This window comes from Peromyscus maniculatus, chromosome 1, assembly GCF_049852395.1.
Source record: "Peromyscus maniculatus bairdii isolate BWxNUB_F1_BW_parent chromosome 1, HU_Pman_BW_mat_3.1, whole genome shotgun sequence".
Classification (NCBI taxonomy): Eukaryota; Metazoa; Chordata; class Mammalia; order Rodentia; family Cricetidae; genus Peromyscus; species Peromyscus maniculatus.
In genome coordinates, this window is record NC_134852.1 from 164,495,532 (window position 1) to 164,521,604 (window position 26,073).

Here is a 26,073-nt window from a genome sequence, read left to right on the forward strand (position 1 = left end):
GAGGATGACCTTTGGGGTCTCCACGTGCATACTTACATGCATGCTCACACACACACACACACACACACACACACACACACGAAAAGGAGGTCAAATTATATGGCAATGATTTAAGGGGCATGAATGAGAACAGAACTTCTCCCATATCAATCATAGCGGCCTGAGGAAGGATGAGATGCTCCTGTCTGCCTTGACCTCTTGCAGCCCACTCTCTGACATGTCTGCCTATTTCAGCAAACCTGCATTTTAACTGTGATAAACTGAGTTTCTCCTCCTGATAATCCAAGAGCCTAGACTTGCCTACACGATCCCTTGAGAAACTAGAAATGAAAACACTTTGTCCCGCTCCACAACACCGGCCGGTTGGTCGGTCTGCATTCCTTTTACAACTCGCTAAGCCCTAGCTCAGCTTTGTGACATGGTGTCACAGTCAAATTATTTTTATGGGAAAGCAGGAAGTTGTGACCCCCCGTTTCAGGACAATCCTCCCTGGCTTTAGATAAAGCTGCCGCCGCCGCCAGCAGATGCAGTCCAGCAGTGGGGAAAGGGGAAGGCTGTGGGAAGCATCCTAAGAGCCAGAGAAATCAAGGATCTTCCGGAGCAGGATCCTTGGGAAGTAAGCTAACCCGAAGGCATAGGATAGGTTCACATGGGTTTATAAGGAGCCACAGAGCTTAAAAAGACCGATGGAATCGTGGGCTGCAACCCTGACTTCTCCAAGCTGTTTTCTTACCCATACAATAAGGACGCATTGGTAGTACCTACTGCAGCGGGTGCTTTGACGACTAATTAGCTGATGGATGCACAGCCCGATCGCACTCTGCCAGATAAGGAGACAGTATGCGCTATTAATAGTGCCAGGAAGAGGGCAGAAGTCTAAACCCCTGCCTGACCCACTGGGCGAAGAACAAGGCATGCGAGTTCACTGAAGCATGGAAATTGAAACAGACAGGAAAAGTAGGGCAAGGGTTTGAGGAAGTTTAGCGGACAACAGCCAAACGCGGAGATGCAGGCCCTTCCTTCCTAATGCCTTCCTATTGTCCTGCTTCTCTCGAAAGAATCAGGCGTCTATTAATTGAGAGCCTATTACCTATTGCCAGACCCTGGGCTAAGTGCTACACACACACATTCTGACTCCAATTCCATGAGACGTTTGTAAGATGAAGGCTGGGGAGGAAGCAGCAGGTCCTTTCATAACCAACAGCAGCTAGCAGGACGATCAGCCACAGAAGCAGCCAACCCAGAGTCTCTGGGGTCAGGGGAGGTACCCTTTCCCTTAGTCGCTGGATGACGGACAGGTACAGAGTTCATGGGGCCAGCGGTCCAGTGCTGGCTTTCCGGTCGCCATGGGCACATTCCAGGACATACCTGCTGGTCACGGGTACTACAAAGACGGCAAAGCGGAAGCTGCACCCAACACGCTCGTGACAAAGTCAGGACCTCTTGGCTCACGGCGTCTGTTCTGACACCAGTTCCGTTTCTCTCCTGACACACTGTCCTTGCACAGCACTCAACACTGGGATGCCTCTGCCACTGTAGGCTTGCGTGTTTATGTGTTTCCGGGTAGTTCTTTCTGACCCACACCCAAACCACTCTGGTAGACTCATCAAAATCTACGAGTGAGGCCTGCCTAGCAGACGGGGAAGTGACAGCCCAGGGGAGTAAGCCACGGCTTTGACCGTGGTGGAGGCAGAGCCGGGGCCAGAGGCCCAGCCTTTCACTCCAGAGATCTAATCAGAAGGAGAGGCCTGTACCTTTCTTGGCCTGCTTTTTGGTGGTCTTGCGGCTTGTGTTGGACACCCCTGGGATGGACTTTATTTCACTCTTGCTGACAGGGGGTGGGTGGAGGACCAACTTTGGTGGCCGAGTGAGGCACACAGGCAATCCCGCTGCACTCATGAGGATCCCGGTGATTCCTGGAAGGGGCAGGGCAGGGGTGAGGAAGGGCTGAAGAATGTGCTCCCAAGACTCCCTCCCTCCCACGTGTCCACTCCCCTCCTCTCCACGGACAGTTCTCCTAATTCATGCATGCATTCTCTACACACACACACACATATGCAGTAGCATGCTTGGGTGCATGGGTGGATGAAGCCAGAAGACAGCTTTGGAAGTTGTCCCTCAGAAGCTAACCACCTCACTTAAAAAAACACCCCCACAAAAAAAAAAACCCATTAATTAGACATACTTTTGCTCTAACTCTTACCCTGTTAACTCCTTCTCCCTTTATCTAAAAGTCTCTGCTCCACATTCGTGCCTTTCTGTTTTGTGAATCATTAATTTTGACCGGGGCTTGTGTGTGACCATGGGTATGGAAGTGGCCGTTAGAGCTTGGTGGGGCCCATAAGTGAAGGCAACGCCTCTTCCTTCTCTCAGAATCTATCAGTAGCCATCAGTTCAATAGGGACATACAGGGCCCTCTGAGGCCCCTCCCGGTCCATGCCTGACCAATGACATTCTTCTCTAGGCCCGGTGTAGGCCGCCACAGCCAACGTAAGATCATGATTAAACCGTTTGTATTATACTGACAAGGTGGAACTTTACAGCCCTTATCCCCATCTTTCACATCTTACGTTCTTCTCACCCCCTCCTCCATGATGTTCCTTGAACCTTATAGGGTCACCTTGTGTTTAGAGTCAAGGTATCAGTGGCCTGGACCTCACCAGGAAACTGGTGGCCAGAAACCTCCAGGAATCTGCCTATCTCTGCCTCTCAAGCAGTGGGATTATACCCATCCATCATTATTCTCAAACTGTTTTTCTTTTCTTTTCTTTTTTAAACAGGGATTCTGGGATAGAACTTTTGCCACAGTGCTTGCCTGTCAAACACTTTATTACATGAGTTATCTCCCAAGCCCCCTGACATGCTCAGCTTTTAGCACCACCCCAAGTCTTCCTGTTCAACTCCTAAGATCTCATTTTCTTCAGCTAGCACCCACATTCTCTCCTCTTTATAAGTAAGTGTTCATCAGCTAGTCCACGACTGATTTTTCAGCCAAAGCCAGTCCAGCCCAGGTTAGTTAGTTCTTACCTGCCAAGGCAGGGTTGACAGGGCTGGACCCATTCAAGTTTTTCACAGGCACAGTGGGGACCCTGTGGAAGGAAAGGACACATATAATATGGCTTTCACAAACGGAACAAAATGAACCCGTGTTTAAACCTACCAACGTGCAGTAGGTTCTTAACACATCAGTGGGAGGGAAGAGGTTCAAAACTGAACTCAGGTCACAACACCCTCCACTCAGAACCTGAGAATGCAGAATGGGTCCAGTCAAAGCAAGGGCTCCTGGCCCTGCATGATCCACCAGTAGCTCCGCCCTAATTTCCTTAGTCCACCGCCAGTCTCTCCTCAGCACTTTTTACTCTCTGTTCCTGCTGGTCCTAGCACCTGCCTAAGCCCCTTTATAAATGTTGTTTTTTCTACCTGAGATGTTCTTCCAAGTCACTGCCCATTTCCACCTACACTCCCTTAGCGTTGGCTAAAACACAGATCTTTAGCCAAGATCAGAGTCATAACTCTTCCCACAAATTCATGCACCACAGGAATCTGCATCCCCCCCAGCCCCCCGCCCCCCAAGCTTCTCAGAATGGAGATGTTGCAATCCCTGGTCCAGGACTTGGAAACCACTGCTTGAACAGCTGTCACTTCTCCTTGTCCCAGAAACTTATAAACACAAGCCGAATCTCCTCCCCTCCCTGTCCTCCCCAGCTCTGGAGAGGAGCCCACACAGCTGCCTGGGAAAGGCGAGGCCGCCCACAGCGAAAGCACCGACAGAGAAAATACAGGACACGTAGAGATGGGACTTGTGCCATTCCAGGCTTCTTCCACCCGGGCTTCCACAGCTGGCTTGGAGAAGCCAGTGGGGCTAGTGATAGATGCCTGGGAACGAGGCAGCCTGAGAATCCAGCTGGGCTAGGGCTGTGCTGGGAAGTCAGAAGTCAATATTTATTTATTTATCTATTTGAGAAGAACTTGTTGAACCCATGTTGGGACAATTATGCTTAATGTTGGCGGTGCAGCTGTGAACATGACACCCCATGGCTCTTACTCTATGGGCTTTGATTCACAGAACTCAGATCTGGCTAGGGGGCCGACCATAACTGCCCACAACAGATAAACCCACCCAGTCCTCCCAACAATCTATGTAAGAGGTTCCATTGTCAATCTCACTGCATGGGTAACCGTGTTGGGGCACACAGAGGTTAGGACGAGGCCAAGATTGCAACTAAGAGTCCAACACAGTATCGGGCTCCAGGGTCCTTCCACTGTGCCTCCCATGAGGCCAAGCTCTCCACTGCCCCATGCTGTAACCAACAAAGCCACCATCAGGACAGAAGAGAGACCCAAGAACCAGGTCTCTCTGCCCCACAGAGGCCCAGTATGATGCAACTCCTCTCTTGCCTTTCCATGGCCACAGAAGCCATGAAGCTCATAAATGGATGTTATGTTTATCTATCTGGCCAAACCAAAAGGCTACTTTTCTTTCTGAACTGCTCCCTGAATAAAGCAAGACCGGATGTGGGCAGGGAAAAAGATGTCTTTAAATAAGAGTCACCAGACCAAGGAAAAAGGAGCAGTCTTGATTCCGGGTTCTGTAAATGACCAAACACTGCAAATAATATGAAGTCGGCCAACTGCCCCAATGGTGTGGGGCTAGAACACATCCCCTTGGCAATTTCCCATAAAACTACTTGAGGGGAAGGTGACTCAGAGGCCCTGGACCCCCTCCAGGGCAGATTCACCTTCCAGACTCTACCTGAAAAGGCTTGAAGAGTCTGCCTCCCGTGGTATGTTCCCTGGCTCCCCCCCCCCCCCCGCCCCCGGGGGGGGGAACAGCATGAGCAGAGCAGCCTTGCACCTGCCCCTTTCACCCTCTCCACAGCCCCCTCTTCAGCTGATAACATACTGTGATCTGAGTGACAAAGGCCACCTTTGTTCCCACAAACTGGACTGGCAGGTTTCCACATGCTATCTTGTCAACCCGGAAATACTCCAGCCCTCAGAGCAGTCCAAGAATTGTGGAGTGTGGGGGTCTAGAGGGATATAGGGGAAGTCCGCTTATGGAACCCCTGGACACTTAGGAAGATTGGGGTCAACCGGTGGGACCACCCTGCCCCTGTGGGTCAGGAAGGGGGCCCTGTGGTCCCTAGTCTGTGGGCAGCAGTGGAACTCAGGGCAGCCCAGGACTGTGTGCTTTCCCAGACACCCAACACGGAGGGAGAAATGCAAAGAGCCTGCCCCATCTGCACTCAGCCTGCTTTGCCTTTGGCGGTGCTGGCCAGCTCCTCTGTATTCTGTGACCACATCTGCCTGCCTTTACCCCAGCTGTAAACAAGACCTGATAAATGTCTGCTCCCTTGGGGTCCCTGTGAGGCTGTAGCATCTAGGTCAAGTAGTTGGTAAACAGCGGAGCCTTGTGCAAATTTGGGCAACTGTTTACACTTTTATTTTCCAATTGTCGAAGGACTTGCTTTCTGCCACTTCCTGCTTTAATAATCCAGTTTTCTCACATTCTTGAGCACAGGGTATCAGGTATAAAGGGCAGAGTTGAAAGCCCTGCAGTGCTCGGGACTGTGAGCAGGCAACACCTGCCTACCCTTCCCCCACAGTTCCAGGTTAAAATGAAAACCCCAGAAAACCTGTCCTCTGCCCCTGGGGCCTCAGCTATCTGAGCATGAGCCCCTCCTTCTAGGAAACAGCAGTCCAATCACAAGCCTGCTTCTCACATCCTCCAGGCAACTCAGCCAAAGCCTTTGGACCTAGTCATGTGCTGGCCAATCAGAAGACAGCCCTTCCCCCATCCTCTTGGGCTGCTACCAGTTATGGGAGGGTCGAAGTTTTTTTATTTCCATTGATGAAATAAAACTGAGGAAAGAGAGGTGCTAACAAAGCAAAGGGAAGGGGCCTGAATGAGGCGAGGGATATCCCTGCAGACCCCATGGTGAGAAAGCTGGTGTTTCTGAGTTATTCACCAACCCAGGAAGCCCCATGAAGGACAATGGCCTTGTCTCTAAGGCAACCAACAACCATGTCTAGCTGGAGGTACAGAAACCTGGACTCTGGGGGGAGAGGGGTGGTCACTGCCCTGCATAGGCCTCCCTACCCCTTTTAAGAACCTCCTGCTTGTGTCTGAATAATTCACTGCATCTTTTGTTCCCTGCCAAGACTTTCTCTTCATCCCACATTGCCTGATCTTCTTCTTTTTTTTTTTTTTTTCTTTTCCTGTGGGAAAGTTGCCCGAAGAGGTCATGGGCAGAGAGGATGGGACTGGCTGTGCAATGACAGAAGGTTGATGGTGACGCCAGACAAAGGGGGCGACACACGCTCATTAGTGGCCAAGAAAAGCTGGAAGAGATGGCAGAGGGGTGTGGGAGGTGGGAAAAGGTGAGAAGAAAGGGTTGGAAGACAGACAGAGGTGGGAGGGGGCTCCCTTTCCGGAAGACAGAGCAAAAGCGACTCATTTCTATAGCCCCTTTGAAAGCGTACTGCCCCACACCTTCCTCCAGCTTAGGAGAGGAATAAAGGAGAGAAATGAAGCCTGTTGACTTCCTCAGACTCACTGCGGTTCAAGGGGCATCTGTCTCCGTGATGGCACAGGGCCACTGGGGCATTTATCAGGGGGGACAGAAATGAGGTGCAACCTGGATCAGTTCAGCGTTGTCTTCAGTGCAGTAACAACACAAGTGTATAACCGTTAGATACAGCGTCATCCATAGCTAACGCCCACTGGGTTCCATGTCGTCTCTAAACCGAAGGCCTCACTGAACCCGCGTGGCAGCCCTAGAACTGAAGCTCTATTACAACGCTACTCAACAGCTAAGAACACTGAAGACAGAGGATGCCAATCTCACTCCAAGTGGCACAGCAAGGAACTTGGGTTCAAGCCCAGCAATCAAGGGCTCCTCTTGTGTGCCAGCAATCACCCTGGAACTCTGCTGTGATCCAGGGTAGAGGAGCAGAGGAGCAGCAGGATCCAGGCCCCTCTTCCCCTGTTCCACACTTCACCATGGAGGAAGTCATGAGCGTACCATGCCTCTGACTTGCATGATAAGCTGCCTTCACCGTCACTGAGGCTTTAGTCAAAACAAAGATGGAACAGTGGACAAAATCTTGTGTCCCAACTTGTCTGCACCACATGAGCTGGGTGACCCTCCAAGGAAAGATAAATCTTAGCAAAGTGCCCATCCCTAAAATATATCAGTGAAATCAATGGGACAATATGGGCAAGCACATCTGGGACTTGTCAAGGAGTCAACTCTATCCATGGAGGTTTTTTCAGTGTTCCCATGAACAGGTTATATAAACTTGGAATCATCATTTGACACAAAAGGACTGACCCTTGCAAAGATCCCAGGGCTTATACAAGTGAGAGGCAGGAACAGGGGCTGTTCCAGCCTAGCACTCCCCCTCCAGCTGCATCCCTTCTTTCATTTCCTTTCCCTGTGCTAAGATGTTTGCAGACCCAGTTGAGCATCTACGGCACTGCCTCGGGGTAGCCTGGGTTTTCAGTCTAGGGACCCATTCCAGCTCTAACGCCATCTCAACCATTTGGGGTACAGGGCAGCAGCAGGGCCAGACCTCTGGGGACAAAAGGAGGGCAGTTGGGGCTGATGGGCTGACAAGAAGCCAGCATGTCAGGCAAAGGCTGCAGGGCCCGGGCACTCCTATTTGGTGGATGAGGGATATCAAGAACATAAGAATCAATAATGGCACCTCCAACAGCACCAGCATGTCCTAAGAATGCTAAGATGGGGCATGGAAGAAGCAATCCATGCTTGGCACCTACTGTATGCCTGTACTGAGATAAATGTCTGGTAGGGAATGGGTAAGACCAGACTCCTATAATATACCTGATTTTCTTTATCCATGAAATGAGATAATGTCTCCAGAGTCATTTTAAAGATTATAAACGAGATGGTAAAACCATTAAACCAGAACACAGTGGAAATTCAACCAATGCTAACTAAGACTTCCTAGCATGGTCATCTGTCCTCACTTGGGTTGTAACATGGGTATGTCTGCAGCGTTTGCTAATGATGAAGTCAGAGCTTCCTGTGCAGGTCTTGCCTCAGATCACATGCCAACTAAGAAGCAAAACCTCAGTCATATCCAGACCTCTTGGTACCCCAATGTGAAATCCCTCCCTGTCCACACTCAGCTCAGCCTTAAGGAGACGAGGTATGCCTGCCTTAGCCAGCCCCCTCTAGCTGTCTGACCCAGAGGTGAGTCATGTGCTATCTCTGAGGTGGGTCATTGCTCTGTGGCAGCCATGGGAACACCTACCCCGAGGCAATCAGCACCCGGGACTGGGCAATGGCCAGTCGCTGCAGGTTGGACCGATTCAAAGTGGCCAGTGCCACCCTTCCAGTCTTCCTGTCGTTTCCTTGTGGGCTGGCGGGGGAGCCTATAGTCGCCCCAGCTGGTGTATTAGAGACTTGTCTCCGGATCACCTGTGATGGGGCAGACTTCCCTGGGCCCCGGATGGTGCCTGCAGTGTCTAGTGGCTTTGCCCCAGGGCCCGGGGGCGGGGGCAGCTTGCCCACTCCAGAGGGAGCCGTGTTCTTGCGTGTTCCTGGAGGCTGAAGGGGCCCAGTGCTTCCGTGGACCACAGCCGCCTTGACACTCATCACCAAAACACATTGTGGACAGGAACAGGGTGGTGCAGGGGGGGAGGTGGCCGTGCCAGGACTGACTGGCCAGGACTGAGCCTTAGGCATAGTGCCTGTGACCATCGGGTAGATGAGGTCTAGTCGGCGGCGGACCCGGCGCTGGCGTTGGGTCTGCCTGTTGATCTGGCCCATGGTGCTGAAGTCAATGATGTAGCTGAAGCCAATGGAAGTGAGGTCGATCCAGGGGTGCTGCTTCTCATAGGCATGCTGGATGGTGATACCCACTTCCATGTCATAGGGCGTCCAGGAACCATTGTCGTTCTCCCACTCCCACACCACACCCTTCCCAGGGGCTGAGGATGGGTCGTAGTAGCTGCGGCGGACTGGTCGTAGGGTCCCTGTCAAAGTAAGGCAGAGGAGGGGTCAGAGCTGGTAGAGAATGCCACTGATTTGTATTAGATTCACAGGTAAACATCACAACAGTCCTACTGTGTGGCCAGCCCTGGGCTGCCTAGCAGGGTTTTGAGTAAGACTCATTTGGGAGTCTACAACCTCTCCAGAGCAGAAGCAGATGAAGGCACGTGGAGGGCATGAGAAGCATTGCCAAGCAGCAGAACACATCTCCAAACCTAAGGGTTCAGGTGTATTGATTTGCACACCAATCAATTCACCTTCCAGCTAATAAGGATACTCCATCAACTCTTGCTCAGAGAAATGGGGTAACTACTCCCTGGGAGTTTTGGTAAACAAACACTAAGGGTGGTTATATAGTCAATGCCTAGGAATTCACATGTCTGGTAACTCTCACTTGGCAGAGAAATGACCTCACACAGAGAAGAGCTCATAGGCCATCTCTGCCTCTCTGAACAGCCCTGCACTCAGGGCTATGGAGGAAAAGAACACAGAACCATCCAAGTCCAGAAGAAAAGGCCAGAGGTTATGGCAATTAAGCTGACCATAGCTCTTTCAGAGCACATTAAAAAGAAGGAAGAATTGGGATGATGAGATGGCTCAGGGGCCAAGGGAACTTGATTCTAAACCTCATGACCCGAATTTGGTCCCAAGGACTCACATGGTGGAAGGAGAAAACCAACTCCCACAAGTTGCCCTCTGACCTCCACACACATGCCATGGCTCAACCCATCCTCTACCCTGCCAAAACAAATAAATGTAAAAAAAAAAAAAAAATTAAGATGAAAGTATGTTATTGGGAGATGGGGCATCATCTTGAGAGAACTCTCACCCATTTCCCACAATTAAGTCTTTTATCAGTAATAATAACATTCTCAATGGTCACGAGAATCATTTCATAATTATCTAAGGTTTTCTTCTAAGAAACTCAACCCTTCTAAAGATAGCATCCTCTTCATTTTAATGGTCTCCCTGTGGGTTTGGAAGAGCTAGGGAGATAACAAGATAATGGGACAGCACAGATGACCCAGCAAGCCCACAAGAGATCTGGACTCCAGAATTGCTGCCTCTTTTTCCTCTCCCCACCCTAGTCCCAAATTCTATCTCCAACCAGGACTCATTTCATGGCATCAACATCAAGGCTCAAGGTTGAAGAGGGCTCTGAGCTGCTGGGGGTCCTTGCATCTGCCAGCTTAAGCTCTATCTGAGGAAGTGGTGGGAAAAGGCTCCCCTTTCCTGGCCTCTGACCCGCCCCCTCCCCCGACCCAGAGGGAGACACCATGACTGGGACAGAATCCCATTCAAGGGGGAAAGAAAGGAACAATGGTTATTCAGGCCTATGCCAGGGTCATAACCTACTCCCCACCCCATCTCCAAGCCCCTTAATAACCCAAAACATCAACATTCAAAGGCACAAGGGAGAAGCGGAACAATTCTCTATTCAGTGCCAGGACCTCTGTTGGGGGCCCTGGGGTATCAGGACGGAGGGGGGAAGTGCCCGGGTGAGCCTCTGTTTCCTTCCTCGGCAGCAGTCTGGGGAACAAAGCCCAGGGTCCACGGAGGAGGTTCCATCCCTTCCTGCAGTGGGAGGAAGACTTCTTTCCTCCTCTCTTAGGTCTCTGCACGGCTCTAACAGGTGGATTTGAAGACTGAATGGAGGATCCAGTATAAAACTACAAACAGGAACCTGTCCCACAGCAACGGCTCAATCAAATGGTGATTGTGATTGTAGTTCACCCTTGGGATGTTATAGGAAAAGTGCAGTTAGAGGACACAGTGCACGTGTGTGTGTGTGTGTGTGTGTGTGTGTGTGTGTGTGTGTGTGTGTGTGTGTGTTTGTGTGGGGGAGATACGGAGGAAGAGAAAAAATGCATCACCCCAAAATATTTGCAGTCTTTACTCTTGGTTGCTCACAGATACCCATTCTATACAATTTCCATGTCAATCCTATAAAACACCTTTTACAGATAAGAGAATTAAGTTCAGAGAGTTTGACGACACTTTTGAAAATTCCCTCTAGGGAATAGGGGCAATGCACTTCATTAGTGCTTACAACTGTACTTACAAGACATTTTTGTTTGTTTGAGCAATTGGTTTTTAGACAATAAAGTTATCAATCCTGGAAAAGTTTGAACATGGTCTCTGAACTCTCTAGACCATGCCCTGGCTCCATACACACGTTCCTAGTTTATCATCTCCTATCCTTTGCATTTTCCACTATTTCTGTCAAGTCCAGAACCCCTTAATTCTCCTAACTATATATCACATCTCTACACAACAACCTTATCACTTACAACTCCTTGTCATTTTCACTTACTGAAATTCTCTTTTGGGTTCTTAGGCCACTTGTTCATCCATTTTTGAAATGTTTTAGTCCCAGCCTCACCCCCGCCCCTGCCCCAGGAAGTTTTAGATGCAGAACTGGACTGATTGTTTTTAGATGTCTAAGCTTACCCTCCTTTTAGGTGCTGAGTGGGGGCAGGGATATAGCTGTGTGGTTCTTTGTATTCCACTCCCCAACGCAATGTCTGGCAGTTATAAAAGCACCATAAACTGTGCCATGATTGATTGAACACTCTGGCTACTATCATATTTTTCTCATTGATCGAATATTGCTCAGCATCCCATTAGTTGCTATGGAGAATGTAAAACTCAAGCATTCTTAAGCCGAGTGCAGTCTCAAAAGGAGTTAGAAGGCAAATGTGTGAGTGGTTGTTTATGATGCAAAATGAGCCAAAGGATGTCAAGGAAATGCAAGTTGTCGGGAAAATGACTGGACCCTTCTCTGCTTAAATCTTCCCAGAATTTTTTTTCTTCAGCCAGGATCCAAATCCCCGGCCTCACCCACCTCCACAGCTCCCCCCCCCCACACACACACACACTCTGCACACATTTTCACACTGGCCTCCAGTCTCTCCTGTTGCTATTCTCTGACTCTGGGACCCTTCACCATGCCAGGTTCCCCCCTCCGAATTAACAGCACTGATCTCAATGTGCAGTTTGCACATTTACCTATGTGGCTAGTTAGAGGATGACCTGCCTCCCTCCCAGATCCTCAATCCGGTGACAGTAAGCATAAACTGTTTACCCTAGCACTGTCCCACAGGCCTGACATTTATTGAGCCTGAGGGGGCGGGGCCCAATAAATAGTGATTAATACATGAAGTGGTGATGGTTTGCAGAACTTTTGAAGAAACAGATGATAAGTAAGACTTGAAAGATAAAGAGAATGTCAATAGTCAAATAGAAAGAAAGGGCATCCCTTTTAGGGGGAACCATGTGAACAGGTAGGGTGGAGAAAACCTCAGAACTACTGAGGACACAGAGGACCAACCTAGAGCTAGGGCATGGAAGATCAGGAACACCAAGCTGTGATGGCATTGTTTTTGAGTAAGGAGGAGATAGTGAAGGGTTTTAAGTATAAGTGACAAGACCAAAGCTAATCAGTTCAGAGTGGCGGATGGATGTTAGATAAAGCAAAAAGAGAGGTGGGGAGACCCTACAGAGAGGACTAGGAAGGACTTGAGCATGGGCAGCTGGATTCTCTGAAAATGATGTTTCAAGGTCATTTGTTCACAACCCCCAGGGCCCCAGCAATGACCTCAAGACCCAAGAGCCTTGGTCTGGGAATCCAGTTCTCTTCATGCACATTAAAATTTCAACCAACGGGCTACACATTTTGCAATCCTGGACATATTAGCTGCCCAGGCTCCCAATAAGAGAATGAGTCAAAGAATCCTGAGGATGACCAGGAGGAAACTGCAAAGTGGCAGCAAACAGAGGAATGCAAAGATGAGCTAGTCTTTTGGAGACAAAGTTACTGAATTTAGTTCAGCCCTACAGAGTAGTCATTAAAAAATACACAACCTCAGAACCAAAAATTTGGGAGAAGAGAGAAGGTGAGATTGTATTCCTAGAGACTGCTCTATTTGGAATAGTCTAGCCCTGGGCTATTCTAGAATCAGGACCATGGATTAGACAGTCTGGAGAAATTCCATCTTATACTATGGTGTGACGACCCAAGGAGACGGTTTCCAATATGGCAGGCATAGAGGATGTTCACAAACCAAAGAGGAAGGAAGAGAAGGAAAAATGGCTTTCTCCCAGCTCATCAGACACCAGCACTCAAAAGCATCAAAAAAGTTTTGTCTTTTGGGAACTAGAAGGCATGGATTGAGTTCTCTGACATGTAACCCAGACCTGCATTTTTAGTCTACACTGTCAGATCCACAGCTTCTCTGACCAGCACGACTTCACCTCACTGTCAGTGTAGAAAGCTCCATGAGGGTAAATGCTTGGATGCTCTATTCCCGATAGGCCCCACACTCCTGCCACTGCGCATGAAATTAGTCCACAATGTTCACAAATGCAGGAAGCAGACATGGGACACTCCACTGGACTCTTAGCTCAGTCACTGACAAAGTAACTTGAACTCCTGACCAACTTAAGTTCTTTCAGCTCGTTCCTTTTTCTATAAAATGGGAATAATTAGTCTTTGTATAATCCTTATGAAAACCGATTAAGACACCTGTGAACTTGCTTGGCATGTCATAGACACATCTCCTCTATACTGAAGCATCCACATGGTAATCATAATGTCTGCCTCCTCCATTCCTGTGCCCACACGAGGTGGGAAGCAATAGGAGAGATTTTGTCAACTCTTGTAATCCCACTCACTCCACTGGACCCTTTACATTGAGGATAAAAAGAGACAGGATAGTACTAAAAACTCTGAGCTGGAAACACTTTACTCTTGCATCCATCTATTTTCATTAGCATTGTTGTTGGTGCAGGGGGTCCAGGCCATGCACCTACAGATGCCTATGCTGGAAAAGAAAGGGATCTGAAGGCTTCTCTTCAGTCTACAAGGGAAAAGACCTGAACCGTTATGGGAAGGCCTCACTGCAAAGGAAAAGGAAAATGGCAGTAGAGGACTTTGGATGGAGAGGCTCCACTAAGGCACACAGACTGCTCGCGAACCTCCTCCCTCCTTAAATATTCTCCAGCCCAACTGCCCAGAGAAAAGTAGCCTAGAATGCAAACCAGCTCCTATCTGCAAAAGTCTGGGGAAGGAGAAACCCAGGGCAAACAGAAGCAGGCAGATGGGTGTCTGCAACCTCCCAGCCATCTCCCTGGAGACAGTCTGGATGCAGTCAAGAGCTCTGAGGAATGGAGAGACCAAGCTCCCTAGGTATCCAGGCATGCAACTCTGAAAAGAGAACGCTCTCATGTCAAATGCCTATAAAACAAGACAACCAAAGAGAGAGGAATTGCCTCTAGGCAGGGAACTTCCAGCTTGTCTGTCTCTATAGGGATTTTTTTTTCTGGTTCCCAGCTTTACAGTGTGGCTTGGGGACAGTGAGTAATTTAATTAAACATTGCCGGGGCTTGGCTGAGGTTGCCTGGGAGCTGGTGGCTTAAAGTTCTTACCACATCACAGTCTCATCAATGGTCTATATTGAGAGGAACTGAGTTCTTGTCTGGACGAGGAAGGGAGCAGAAGGGGTCAGAGCTGACATGAAGGGATTCTAATCTGCATTGACAAGCTCCTTGGCAGGCCCAGCCTTTCTAGGAAATCAGCCTTATGTATGCCTTCAGCATCCCAGCCCAGCACTTGACATGGAAGAGAGAGGTGCCTAGGAAAGCGTTCTTGATCCAGGAAAGAGATGAAGCCAAAGCTGCATGGACGTGACACCCACGAGGCAATCTTTAAAAGGATTCAGGCTGGAGGAGGAGGGCACGCCTGTAACCAATACCTGCACTTGGGAGGCAGTTTGGCCAGTTTGAGGCCAGCCTGAAGCAAAGACCTAGATCATATTTTTTAAAAGGCAGAGGCAGAAGAAACAGTTCAGTGGCAGAGTTTTGCCGAGGATCATTGCTATTTCTCAGCCTCAGACATAAACCAGAAGACGCTCCAGTGCTGAGTGATCTGCTATAATCACTAGACAACAGGTTACTGCCCGGAGAACAGCCGCCCTCGGACAGACCCTGGGAGGAGACACTGTCATTCACTCCTGGTTCTCTAGAACTTCACTTTTGTCAAGAGCATCGTCTAGGTCATGACTACTCCTAGTTCGACGTCCATCTTAAATAGCTCCAAATGCAGCTGAACCCTCTGACGTCCTACCAGTGGGGCAGGGTTGGGGGCTGCCCATTGCTAGAATGGCTCTCCATATGCTGCGCAGACTTAGTCTGAAATAGAAAAGCTAAACTTGCTGTTTTATTTTGAGCAGGCCTGGAACTCCCTGTCAGGTGGTCTGCTGAGCCCACCTCCACAGCTCAGCTGCTTCCTCCACACACACACACCCCACACATGCTCGCCCTCCATCTGAGGCCTCGCTCGCTCCACTCCTTACTTCCACATCCTGTACTCAAATGCACAACGGCATCTTATATTCCTAGTCTCGGGCCACATTTCATTCTCTTCCCCTACTTCCCTTCATTCCTCTTTATTCTCTCCCTCTCAGCTCCTCCTCCTCCCTGCTTTCTCCATCAAGGCTCAAGCCCGCCAGATGCTAAAACTTCTGGAATTTTTTTTCCCCCCCGAAAAAAAGTTTTCCTCCATTGGCCAGGGTCATACAGTTCTTGGCAAAGCGGTTGTTCAGAGTTATGACTACAGATTACAAGAGGAAGGAATAGACTTCTTTCCCATGACAATTCCAATTAGCACACAGGATGCGAGGGTTTTCCTAAGCCCTTCAGAGGACCTGTCCAGCAGCTGTTCCCTGGGCCACAGGGCCCTCCTCCTCACACCCTCTTCCCCCTCCCCACCACACCTGCTTCTCCGGGGCTCTGCAGTTACACCCTTGGGAAAGGCCAGCCCAGAATTCCAGAAATGACCCCCAACTGAAAAGATTACTCTCTGGAGACACAAACTTTTCCCAGGTCACCTGTTAAACTTGAACACACTGGACCCAGAGGAGAGAGCAAGTGCTTTCCTTCTCTCTCCACACTCTAACTTCTGCAGCTCCATTCCTGGCCAGGAGCCACAAGGGCCGCACAGCTGGGAGGCTTGGAGTGGTCCCGCTGGCAACTTGGTTTTTATGTCAAGACAGGAGTTTCGTGCCTGGGGAGGCCGCAGTGACCCTTGTGTGCTGCTTTAAGAAAAAAAAACCCGGGGACAGTTTCTTCTTAGCCTTCCTCCTCCTCCTCCCTCCCCCCTCCTCCATGGACAAAGGGAGCAGCTTCCCTGGCAGGCATTCCAGAGCCCCGTCCTTCCCCCTCCTCTCTCCATCTGCTCTGGCCTGTTGCTTCAGTGCTTGGAGGATACAAGTAGAGGCATCTGTGGATGCCACCACATCCAGGGTGTTCCAGCCCTGGAACCCCTGGCTCCATTCTCTCTTCCCAGTAATGTTCCCGCACTTCCACACACTAGACTGACTGTAATTAAGCCAGGGGAATCCCTCTGCTCCCCAAGTCTTACACCCAGGAGCAGGCAGTGGGAAAGCTGGGTCCATAGAAGAGAGCCAGAGACAGTAAGGTTAAAAGGGACATGTGGTAGCCCCAAGGGTGCCTGAGACAAAGCAGGGTCAGCCAAGGTGTGAGCAGCCAAGGGGCTCCACAATGTCTTGCTTGCTAAGCATTGCTTGGGGGCTGCAAAGTCCTAGAGTTCTTGCACAAAGGGCTACTAGGGGCAGAAAGGGGGTCTCCTGCTGCTAGGCTGCAGCTGGGTTTGCACAGTCAAGACACTTGGATCAACTACTTGGAAGGACATTTATTTGGTGGTGGTCATGGGATCCTGAGAGGATCTAGGGAAGGGAAGCACCTGCCCTCAACACCGATCGCTGACACCAGTAAGAGAAACTGCCCACGACCCACGACCACGAGGGCCGTAGCTCCCGGGATAGACAAGGGATGTGGGCGGCTCACCCGTGTCTTGGCGGAACTGGTTCATGGACTGCAGGTCGATGATGTAGGGCGCCAGCCGGCTGTCCACCTGGCCCAGTACCACGCTGCCCCCGGCTCGGGGACCCGCGCGCACCACCGCCTCGATGTGGTGACTCACGGCCGGGCTGTAGGGACGCCAGCGGCCGTGCTCGTTCAGCCATTCCCACACCACCACGGCCGAGGCCAGGAGCATGGCGAGCCCGGGGCCGTGGCGCGGCGCTGCCCGCCTCCCGGGCCCGGCCTCCTGCGCTTCCTCCGGCGCCGCCGCCTCCGGGCCTGGACCGCGCCCCCCGCCCCGCGCCCCGCCGCCGCGGGCAGCCTCAGCTGCGGCCCATGGGGGAGTCCGCAGCCGCGCAGGCACCGGGACGCGGACCCCGGGGCCGCCCGCCTCCGACCGCGTGCCGCCGGGCTCCGCCGCTGCTGCCGCTGCTCCGAAGGGTCCAGCGGCTTCATGCAAAGGCCCGGCCCTGCGCACTCGCCGCCCCGCCTTGCAAAGCCACCCGGGGGCGCGCGGCCCGAGCGACGCTGCACCCGCCTCGCACCAGTTGCGCCTGGGGCTCCGCGGGCGCCCGCGTGGATCGCGCTGCACGGTCACGCCCTCCGCCCTCTCTCCGTGCGGAGCGTAGCGACCGCGAGGGCACAGCTCCCCCTCCCTGCGGCTCCGCTCAGTGATTTCCAGAAGGAGTCGCCCCTCCCCGGCAGTGCGCCAGGGCGAGCTCGCGCCCGCGGACGCTTCCCTAGTCTCCGTGTGCGGAGAGCACGCGCGCCATCCCGACCCCAGCGGCCACGGCCCGGCCTTAACTTTGCAGTCTCTTTAAAAATGGAACTTTTGTCTGTCTTTCTGTTTTCAGCGCAGAGCCGGCCGTGTCCGCGGTGCGAGCTCCAAGGCTCGCATTTCTCTCCGGCTCGCGCACGCACGGACACACTGACACTCGCGCGCACACACACAAACACACACACACTACACACACACACACATGCACGATCAACCCCACGCCCTCCTCGTTCTGCCTGCTATTACCTCATCCTCGCCTGCATCCTTCCTTAGCTGTCCGTCAAGGATGCAGAAGCCACGCCCCCTGGCCGCTCGCACCAGAGCTCTAGCGTTTCCACGCCCCCTGCTGGTCGGAAACCTCATGTGCAGGTCAAAGGCCACACACTGGGTGACCACTACGTTTATTTAAGCTGCCTATGCAGAGAGCGGAGAAGTTAGAGGGCACAGACTAAACTGGTTCATCCTGCAGTGTCTCTGAGTAAAACTATGAGACAGGAGAATAAATACAAGCTAGACTCGCTTACTCTGATCATTAACGGCTAAAGAAGAAAATATTCTGAAGTGCATTCTCACTAAAGGGGTTTGAAGTCTGGATTGCACATTATTGCTGGGCATTGTATGTCACGCTTGTAACTGCGGCACCTGAGAGGCTGAGGCAAGAAGATGAGAATTTCAGGCCACATATCCAGTCCAGGTCTCAAAAAAAAAACCCAAAACATTCCATTTTTAAGAGAATTACATATGAACCTTGTCAGGCAGGGAACACACACTTCGTTTCTCTGTGGGTGAAACCACACATACAATGAGTTCATTCTGATAAAGTGAAGACTGAATTTGGAATAATTTTATATTGGTAATGAGATTATGAAACTTTTTTAGAATAGCTTTTTCAGAGTTTCATATGCTCTTTTTACGTTTGAGGAGACAAGCAGAAAACTGCTCCTGAGCAGATAAACTAGGAATTCCAGGGTGGAGCAAGCTTAATCTAGGCAAGGGGGGAGTATTAAGAAATATTTAACTGGCTGGATCAAGAACAGAGAGGGAGAACAAGGAATAGGAGACCATGGTAAATGAAGACGACATGAGAATAGGAAGAAGCAAAGTGCTAGAGAGGCCCACAGAAATCCACAAAGACCCCCACAATAGACTGCTGGCAATGGTAGAGAGACAGCCCAAACTGACCTACTCTGGTGATGGGATGGCCAAACACCCTAATTGTCGTGCTAGAAACCCCATCCAAGGACTGAGGGATCTGGATGCAGAGATCCACCGCTATGCCCCAGGTGGAGCTCGGGGAGTCCAATTAGAGAGAAAGAGGAGGGTTTATATGAGCGAGAATTGTTGAAACCAAGGTTGGAAAAAGCACAGGGACAAATAACCAAATGAATGGAAACACATGAACTATGAACCAAAGGCTGAGGGGCCCCCAACTGGATCAGGCCCTCTGAATGGGTGAGACAGTTGATTGACTTGATCTGTTTGGGAGGCATCCAGGCAGTGGGACCGGGTCCTGTGCTCATTGCATGAGTTGGCTGTTTGAAACCTGGTCGCTAGGCTGGGTCTGGGAGGAGGGGACTGGACCTGCCTGGACTGAGTCTACCAGGTTGATCTCAGTCCTCCGGGGAGGCTTTGCCCTGGAGGAGGTGGGAATGGGGGTGGGCTGGGGGGAGAACAAGGGAATCCGTGGCTGATATGTAGAACTGAATTGTATTGTAAAATAAAATAAAATAAATAAATAAAAAATAAAAAAAGAAATATTCAACTGACTGCTTGAAAGACAAACAGGAAGAAATAGACTTCTACTTCCTGTGTCCGTGCTAATTTCGCACTTACTCCTCTTGTGTCTGCCATGCTAACACGGCAGGGTAGGATAGCAGAATTTAAATGAATAATCACACAGGAGAGCATTTGCAGCCTGGGTAATTTGCTAGAGGGAGTGAATATACAGGTAAATTTACATCAGTAATTAGTTGTTAATATTAATTGTTAACTAGATTAACAGTATCTAGAGTCACTCAGGAGAAAAGCTCCCCAGCATGCCTGGGAGGACTTACCTAGAATCTGTTAAATAAGGTTGGAAGACCCACCATAACTGTAGACAGCACCATCTCAGGGCTGCAGTTCTGAATAAAAGGAAGAATGAGAGCTGAGGGCCAGTATCCATCACCTTTCCCCTTCCCTGTCACAGTGTGGCTGCTCCCTCAGTTATCTCCCAACTGTACCCTTGAACTATGAACCCAACAGCAGGGCTTCCGCCCTTCTTTCAGATATTTTATCATAGAAACAAGCAACTGATATGCATTTTAATGAGCCACGCTAACTTATAGTTCATAAAACCAATTTTCAGAACAATAATTTCTTTGTGGTTGTTGTTTTATTCATTAGTGTTTTGCCATGGGTTTTGGATCCCCTGGGAACTGGAGTTACAGACAGTTGTGTGAGCTGCCATGTGGGTGCTGGGAGTTGAATCTGGATCCTCTGGAAGAGCAGTCAGTGCTCTTAACCACTGAGCCATTTCTCAAGCCCTCAAATAATAACTTCTAATTTTAAGTCAATAATATGGATACGTCAATATCTTAAAAATACTTCAAAGATATCCCAATTTCAGCTAATCTGGCCACAAACCCCTAAAATTCAAACAACATCTCACTTGAATGTCCTATCTATCTATCTATCTATCTATCTATCTATCTATCTATCTATCTATCTATCTATCTCTGAAATTGTGTCTTATTGCCATAAGTGGTATAAAACTCCTTAAGAAATGACATACTCAATATGTAATTTGGAGTTATGGTGGTTATAATGAAACCTCCCTGAGGTTTAATGGAATGAAGCCAGGCTAGATTGGTTCAATTTGGTGATGCTTTCCACAATACCATTGCTCCCACAAGTTTCAGTAAAGATACACTTCTCTTTTCCCATGGAGTATTCATAGCAAACGTCACCTTTTCCTCATCATCCATCACTGTGTAACAAACCACTCTGAAATGAGTAACTAAAAATAGCAGCAAGCGTTTCCTTCACACCAAATCTGCAACTCGGGGGAGGCTTCTGAGGACACTTAGTCTGGCTCACGCCGTGTTAGCTGCAGGCAGCTGGAAGTCAGGTGGCTGGGACTGGAGTCGTCTAGGCTTGCTTACTCACAGACTGCCATCTGATTACTCACATAGAGCTTTCAAAGCTCTAGGGCCTAAGCAATGCCCATGGCATCCCCACTGCTAAGAAGTTGTGTTCCAGCTATGTGAGACCCCAGATAAAAAGCCAGATAGAAGCTGAATTACCCATTTGTTATTTAAATTTTGTTTGAAAAATCACTGTAAATCACCTTTGGTTGAAAAGACAGAGGGATTCCATGTATCCCCTTTCCCCTTATTATCAAATTATAAATATCCAAATGCTTACAAAACTATGATATACATTATTACTGATATCCACACAATTAAAATACAGAAGTTACTACATGATTCTTTATTGGTCTATCCTTGTGTTATACACTGTACGTTTTATGTTTTGCACCCAATATGCAGCAGATCCCTCATGCTGTACTTCTTCCAGGTTGCAGTGTTCAAACCACACCTACTTCTTTCCCACTGTCATCCTGTCTGTGACTGTCACCAACACACTACACTCTCCGTGTGTATGATTTTGTTATTTTAAAAAAGATTTCATTTTATTAATTTTAATTATGTGTAGGGGTGTGTGTGTGTGTGTGTGTGTGTGTGTGTGTGTGTGTGTGAGTGCAGGTGCCCAAAAAGTCTAGAGGCATTTGATCCCCAGAAGCTGGTGTTATAGACAGTTGTGAGCCTCCTGACAGGTGCTGGAAACCAACACAGGTCCCCTGAAAGAGCATCAGCTACTATTAGCCACTGACTCATCTCTCTAGCCTCTGGTTTTGTGTTTTGTTTTGTTTTTTAAAAATGTTAAGTAAATGGAAACTTGCGTGCCTAGTCTTTGAGGGGCTGGATTTTTACACTAAGCTCAATTCCCTAAAGATTTCTTTGAGTTATGTTTATCAGTTATGCGCCTTTTCATTGCCAAATACTGTTCAATGGTATCAGTATGTCAGTTTATTTTTCTGTTTATTCATGCAAGAACTTGTGAATTGTTTCTAGTTTGGGCTACTATGAATAAAACTTCTTCGAACATTCTCATACATGATTTTGAGTGAACATTAAACTCCATTTCTCTGTGGTAAATATTCAGGATTATAATTTGCAAGATAATAAGGTAGTTGCACCATATATATATATATATATATATATATATATATATATATATGTAAATATATATAAACACTGTCAGTTTTCCTTTTTGTACTTCCTCCTAACAACTAATTTATAATGCCTCTACATGCTCACAAGTATCATTTAATGCTAGTGTATTTTGTTTTAGCCTTTATGATAGGTGTGCAACTTCTGCAACCTCTCCCCGTGTGTGTTTAACAGTAGGGGTATATAACAGCTCCCTGAGGGACTGTTTACCATCTGTATAGTCTCTTTGATGAGATGTCTGTTCATGTCTTTGGCCCTTTTTGTTTGCTTTTTACCATTGAAGTCCTAGAGCTTTAGAAAATGTTCTAGATTTGAAAAAACCACCAGATACATGGGTTGAAAATACTTATCAAACTGTAGCTTATCTTCCACATTCTTTATGGAGTCTTTCCCAAAGTGAAAGTATTACTTAGATTTTCAGCACTATGCTGAATCCAGCGGTGATAATGGGCATTTCTGCCTTGTTCTTAATCTTACAGTGGTAGCAGCTGGTCTTTCATCATTAAGAATTACAGTATGTGTGGGTGTTTCTTTTAGAATCTTTTTTTTTTAAATCAAACTGAAGAATGTTTCCTCTAGTCTAATAGTTTTAAAACCATGAATAGGTATTGAGTTTTATGACATATTTGTTGCATTTATTAATAGAATCATGTGATTGACTTTGATATGATTGCTTTCCAAATAATGAAGTGAAGATTTGCTTCTCTAGAATAAAACTTATTTAGTCATAGAGTGTAATTTAAAAAGTATTCCTGAGTTCTGTTTAATATTTTACTAAGGAGTTGGGGGGCATGCATTTATGAAAGATACTTTTCTGAAATTTTTTATTTCATTTTTTCCTTCTTTGTACTGTCTTTGTATGGGTTTACAAATCCAGGTAATATGAGCTTCATAACATAAGTTGAGAAATCCATGATCTTCTAATTCCTGGAAGAGCAATGTGACTTCTTTAAAATATCTAGGTGTGGAAATTTCTTTTCAGAAACATTTTAGCTATGAATTAAATTTTTTCAGTTGTTATAACATGAATCATAAAAGGTCTTATAACAAAAAAACAAAAAAACAAAAAACTCAGAGCCAGATTTTGGGGTGAAAGCTGAAAGATCAGAGAAAGAGAACAAGCCAGCCACGTTCTTACCTCTACGAAATCCTCAGTCTCCAGAGAGAGAAAGTTCCTGTTTCCTCACGCCTTATATACCTTTTTGTGTCCTGCCATATTACTTTCTGTGTTTAAAGGCATGTGTCCTTCTCAAGCAATGACATGAGATCTCAAGTGCTGGGATTAAAAGTGTGTGCCACCACACCTGGCTCTGTGTCTAATCTAGTGGCTGGCTCTGTCCTCTGATCCCCAGACAAGCGTTATTGGGGCACACAATATATTACCACAAGTTGTCATAGGTTAATCCAAGGAGTTGTCTTAGATTGTGCATTTTAAAGACTTGGTTCATTTCTTCAAAGTTGTGGAATGTATGTGTGTGGAATTGTTCACAGCCCTTCTTTGTTATATGTATGATGCCTTCTATGCCTATCATGGTCTTCCATTTCATTCATGATATTGGCATTGGAAATTCATATCTCTTAATTTCCTATCATCATCATCATCATCATCATCACCATCAAGTAGTACTAGTAGTTCATTCTTCATATATCCATTTTGTTATTCCCCTTTTCCAAGCTCTGTGTATGTGTGCATGTTCTTGTTCCTTTGTGTGTGCATTTGTTTTTGTGTGTGTGTGTGTGCTGTGCGTGCGTGAATGTGGAGGCCATAGGCTGATTTCAAATATCTTCCTTAATCATTTTTTTTACCTTATTTCTGGACACAAGTTTTCTCACTGGCCCTGAAGCCCAGCTATTTGGCTGGGCTGTCTTGTCAATGAACTTCAAAGATCTACCCGTGTCTGCACTACCACTGCTGCTGCCCATTGCTGTTCCCCACCCCCTCATTGCTGGAGTTATGACGTGTGTCATCATGCCTGACTTCAATATGGGTGCTGGGGATCCAAACTCAGGTCCTCATGCTTGTTTTACCCACTGTGTCTTCTCCCCAGCTACTGTTTCCACACGGTCAGTTCACTGTCAGATCTGGGGAAGGGGAACCCAGAGAGAGACTCATATGCATCACCTGAGTGACAGTCACATCCTTTCTTCCCTTCCAGTGTCACAGCAGCTCTACATCCTACTTGTGAGCTGGGTTGGTCATCTGCTGCTCCTTAAATGCTAAGTCTGTGAAGTGACAGGCAGAGGCTACAGCTCCTAGAGTTAGTGATCTCTCTCCATGTCTCCTGGTAGAAGACTACCAGGACCTGGTAGTCTCTCTACTGGGGGCCAGGACCTGGCACCCTGCAAATCTCTGCACTAGGGAATAGGAAGAAGGGCCAGGAGTATGTTACTGCAAGCAAAGGTAAGTGAGTCTCTCCTCTCTTTATCTTTTGCTACCCAGGGATATGTCAGAAATCCGATGTGGGCCTCACCAGGCCAAAATCAAGATAACGGATGGTTACATTCCCTTCTGGAAGCTCCACCATGCTTATACGGTGCCCATTCAGCTACCCAAGACTGTCTGTCTTAAAGTGCATTGTCAATTTCATGTCTGTCTTAAAGTGCATTGTCAATTTCATTGGCAACCTTATTTCCTCTCTTCTATGAAGCCTAGCATACTTGCGGGTTCTAGGGATCGGGTGTGTGTCTTGAGCATAGAGTTTCTTGTGCTGCTCTTGTTCAGGGCTGAGAGCTCACTGTCCATCTTCTAAGCGATTGTGTTTTGGCCATTCCTGACATTATGACTTGGTAAATCCTGCCACAAAATGGGTAGTTCTGCATGTGTGGTCACCTGATTTCTCTTTGTTAGGAGAATCAAACCAAGCCTAAATACCCATGGGTGCTATGTAAAGAGATTTGGCTCTACCCTGTAGGGAAAAAATAGCCTTGCTTCAAAATCCCAGGAATCTGCTGAGATTTTTTTCCACTTCATGGTACTCTTAGCGACATCTAATAGTTTTAGTACCTACAGAGCAGCAAGGCTGCATGACCAAAGTGGCAGGGCTGTCTCAACCAATGCCTCTTCTGAAGAACTCCTTTATAATGTAGGTCCAACTCAGTGCCAAGAGGTGTGTGTGAACCTGCAAATGGATGCGGCAGCACCACCCCCCATGAGCTATGCTGCTTCCAGACCCAAAGAAGCCAGTCAGAGGGCATACCTCCTTCCCCCAGTGAAGTATATGCCTCCCTCTTCCTGGAGGGATATGCAAGATTTGATAGTTTATAGTCTGCTATGGATAGGAGGTCCCAGCATGTCTCTGACTTACAGAATTTATGATGATTCTTGGGGTTCTCTTCTCACCTGTCCTGAGGTGCATGCAAATTGGGGGCTCTGGTGCATTCTGTTAACAATATCTAAGTAAAATAGAGAATAAAATTTCCTCCAGAAAGACAGCTGTCTTTTTGTTTTGTTTAAACAAACAATTCTAGGAACTGAGCTCTTGAGTATATTATCTGCAGTTAACTACCAAGATCTTTTGGATGCTCCTTTTGCTAGTTGGTGAGTCTCAGTTAATTCATACCAAGAAAAGGATGCATGGAAAAGAAGGCTTCCTAGGAGTTGATTTCAACAGGTTGTTCTACAGGAGGGCGGATTTTTTTTTTAAAGGGTGTACTTGCTGGTTATCTCCCCCAGGGGGAGATATTGTGCTATAAATAACCTGTGAATACACTTGCCTCCTTTAGGTCTAAGCACAGCTGAACTTTCCAGATCCTCTTTGTGGCAAATTGCTCTTTAGAGTTTACACAGAGAGGCAGTGGACGATCCATACATCCACAGGAACCCGATGGTAAACAGGAGGATGTCTTCTGAGATGGAAAAGTGAAGCACATAACACAACATCCCACAACAGCGACTTGAATCCATCCATATGGCCCCATTCATAAGATTCCCGTGGTTTTCCTTCCCTGCAAATCCCAGGTAAGCCAGTTGATTTCTAATTGTTTTCCCAAACTGGGTCACTGGGAAAATCAGAAATTTAGAACAACACCCCTTCACAGGAGCCCAGGGGATGCAGAGATGCTGGCAAAACACAGCTAGGGTACAGCAGGATGGACAGCAGAGAGGAACAGAGTTTGATTA

General features: G+C 48.1%; 1 protein-coding gene across 3 annotated transcripts in view; it reads right to left on the bottom strand.

Moving 5' to 3' along the window:
- LOC102921521 (E3 ubiquitin-protein ligase DTX4) overlaps positions 1 to 17,960 on the bottom strand; it is a 34,470-nt gene extending 16,510 nt beyond the window's left edge. The window contains exons 1-4 of one of the 3 annotated variants that reach the window (XM_006996748.4): positions 17,926 to 17,960; positions 8,281 to 9,004; positions 3,028 to 3,089; positions 1,755 to 1,916 (exon numbers count right to left, since the gene is read on the bottom strand). In XM_006996748.4, coding sequence (XP_006996810.1) covers positions 1,755 to 1,916; positions 3,028 to 3,089; positions 8,281 to 8,897 — 841 coding nt within the window. In that variant the 5' untranslated portion in view covers positions 8,898 to 9,004; positions 17,926 to 17,960. Of the gene's footprint in view, positions 1 to 1,754; positions 1,917 to 3,027; positions 3,090 to 8,280; positions 9,005 to 9,678; positions 9,702 to 16,886; positions 17,705 to 17,925 lie in introns of those variants that run through there. The other 2 variants (XM_006996747.4, XM_076560370.1) reach the window with 2 other exon arrangements.
- Between the last annotated feature and the right edge of the window lie 8,113 nt (positions 17,961 to 26,073).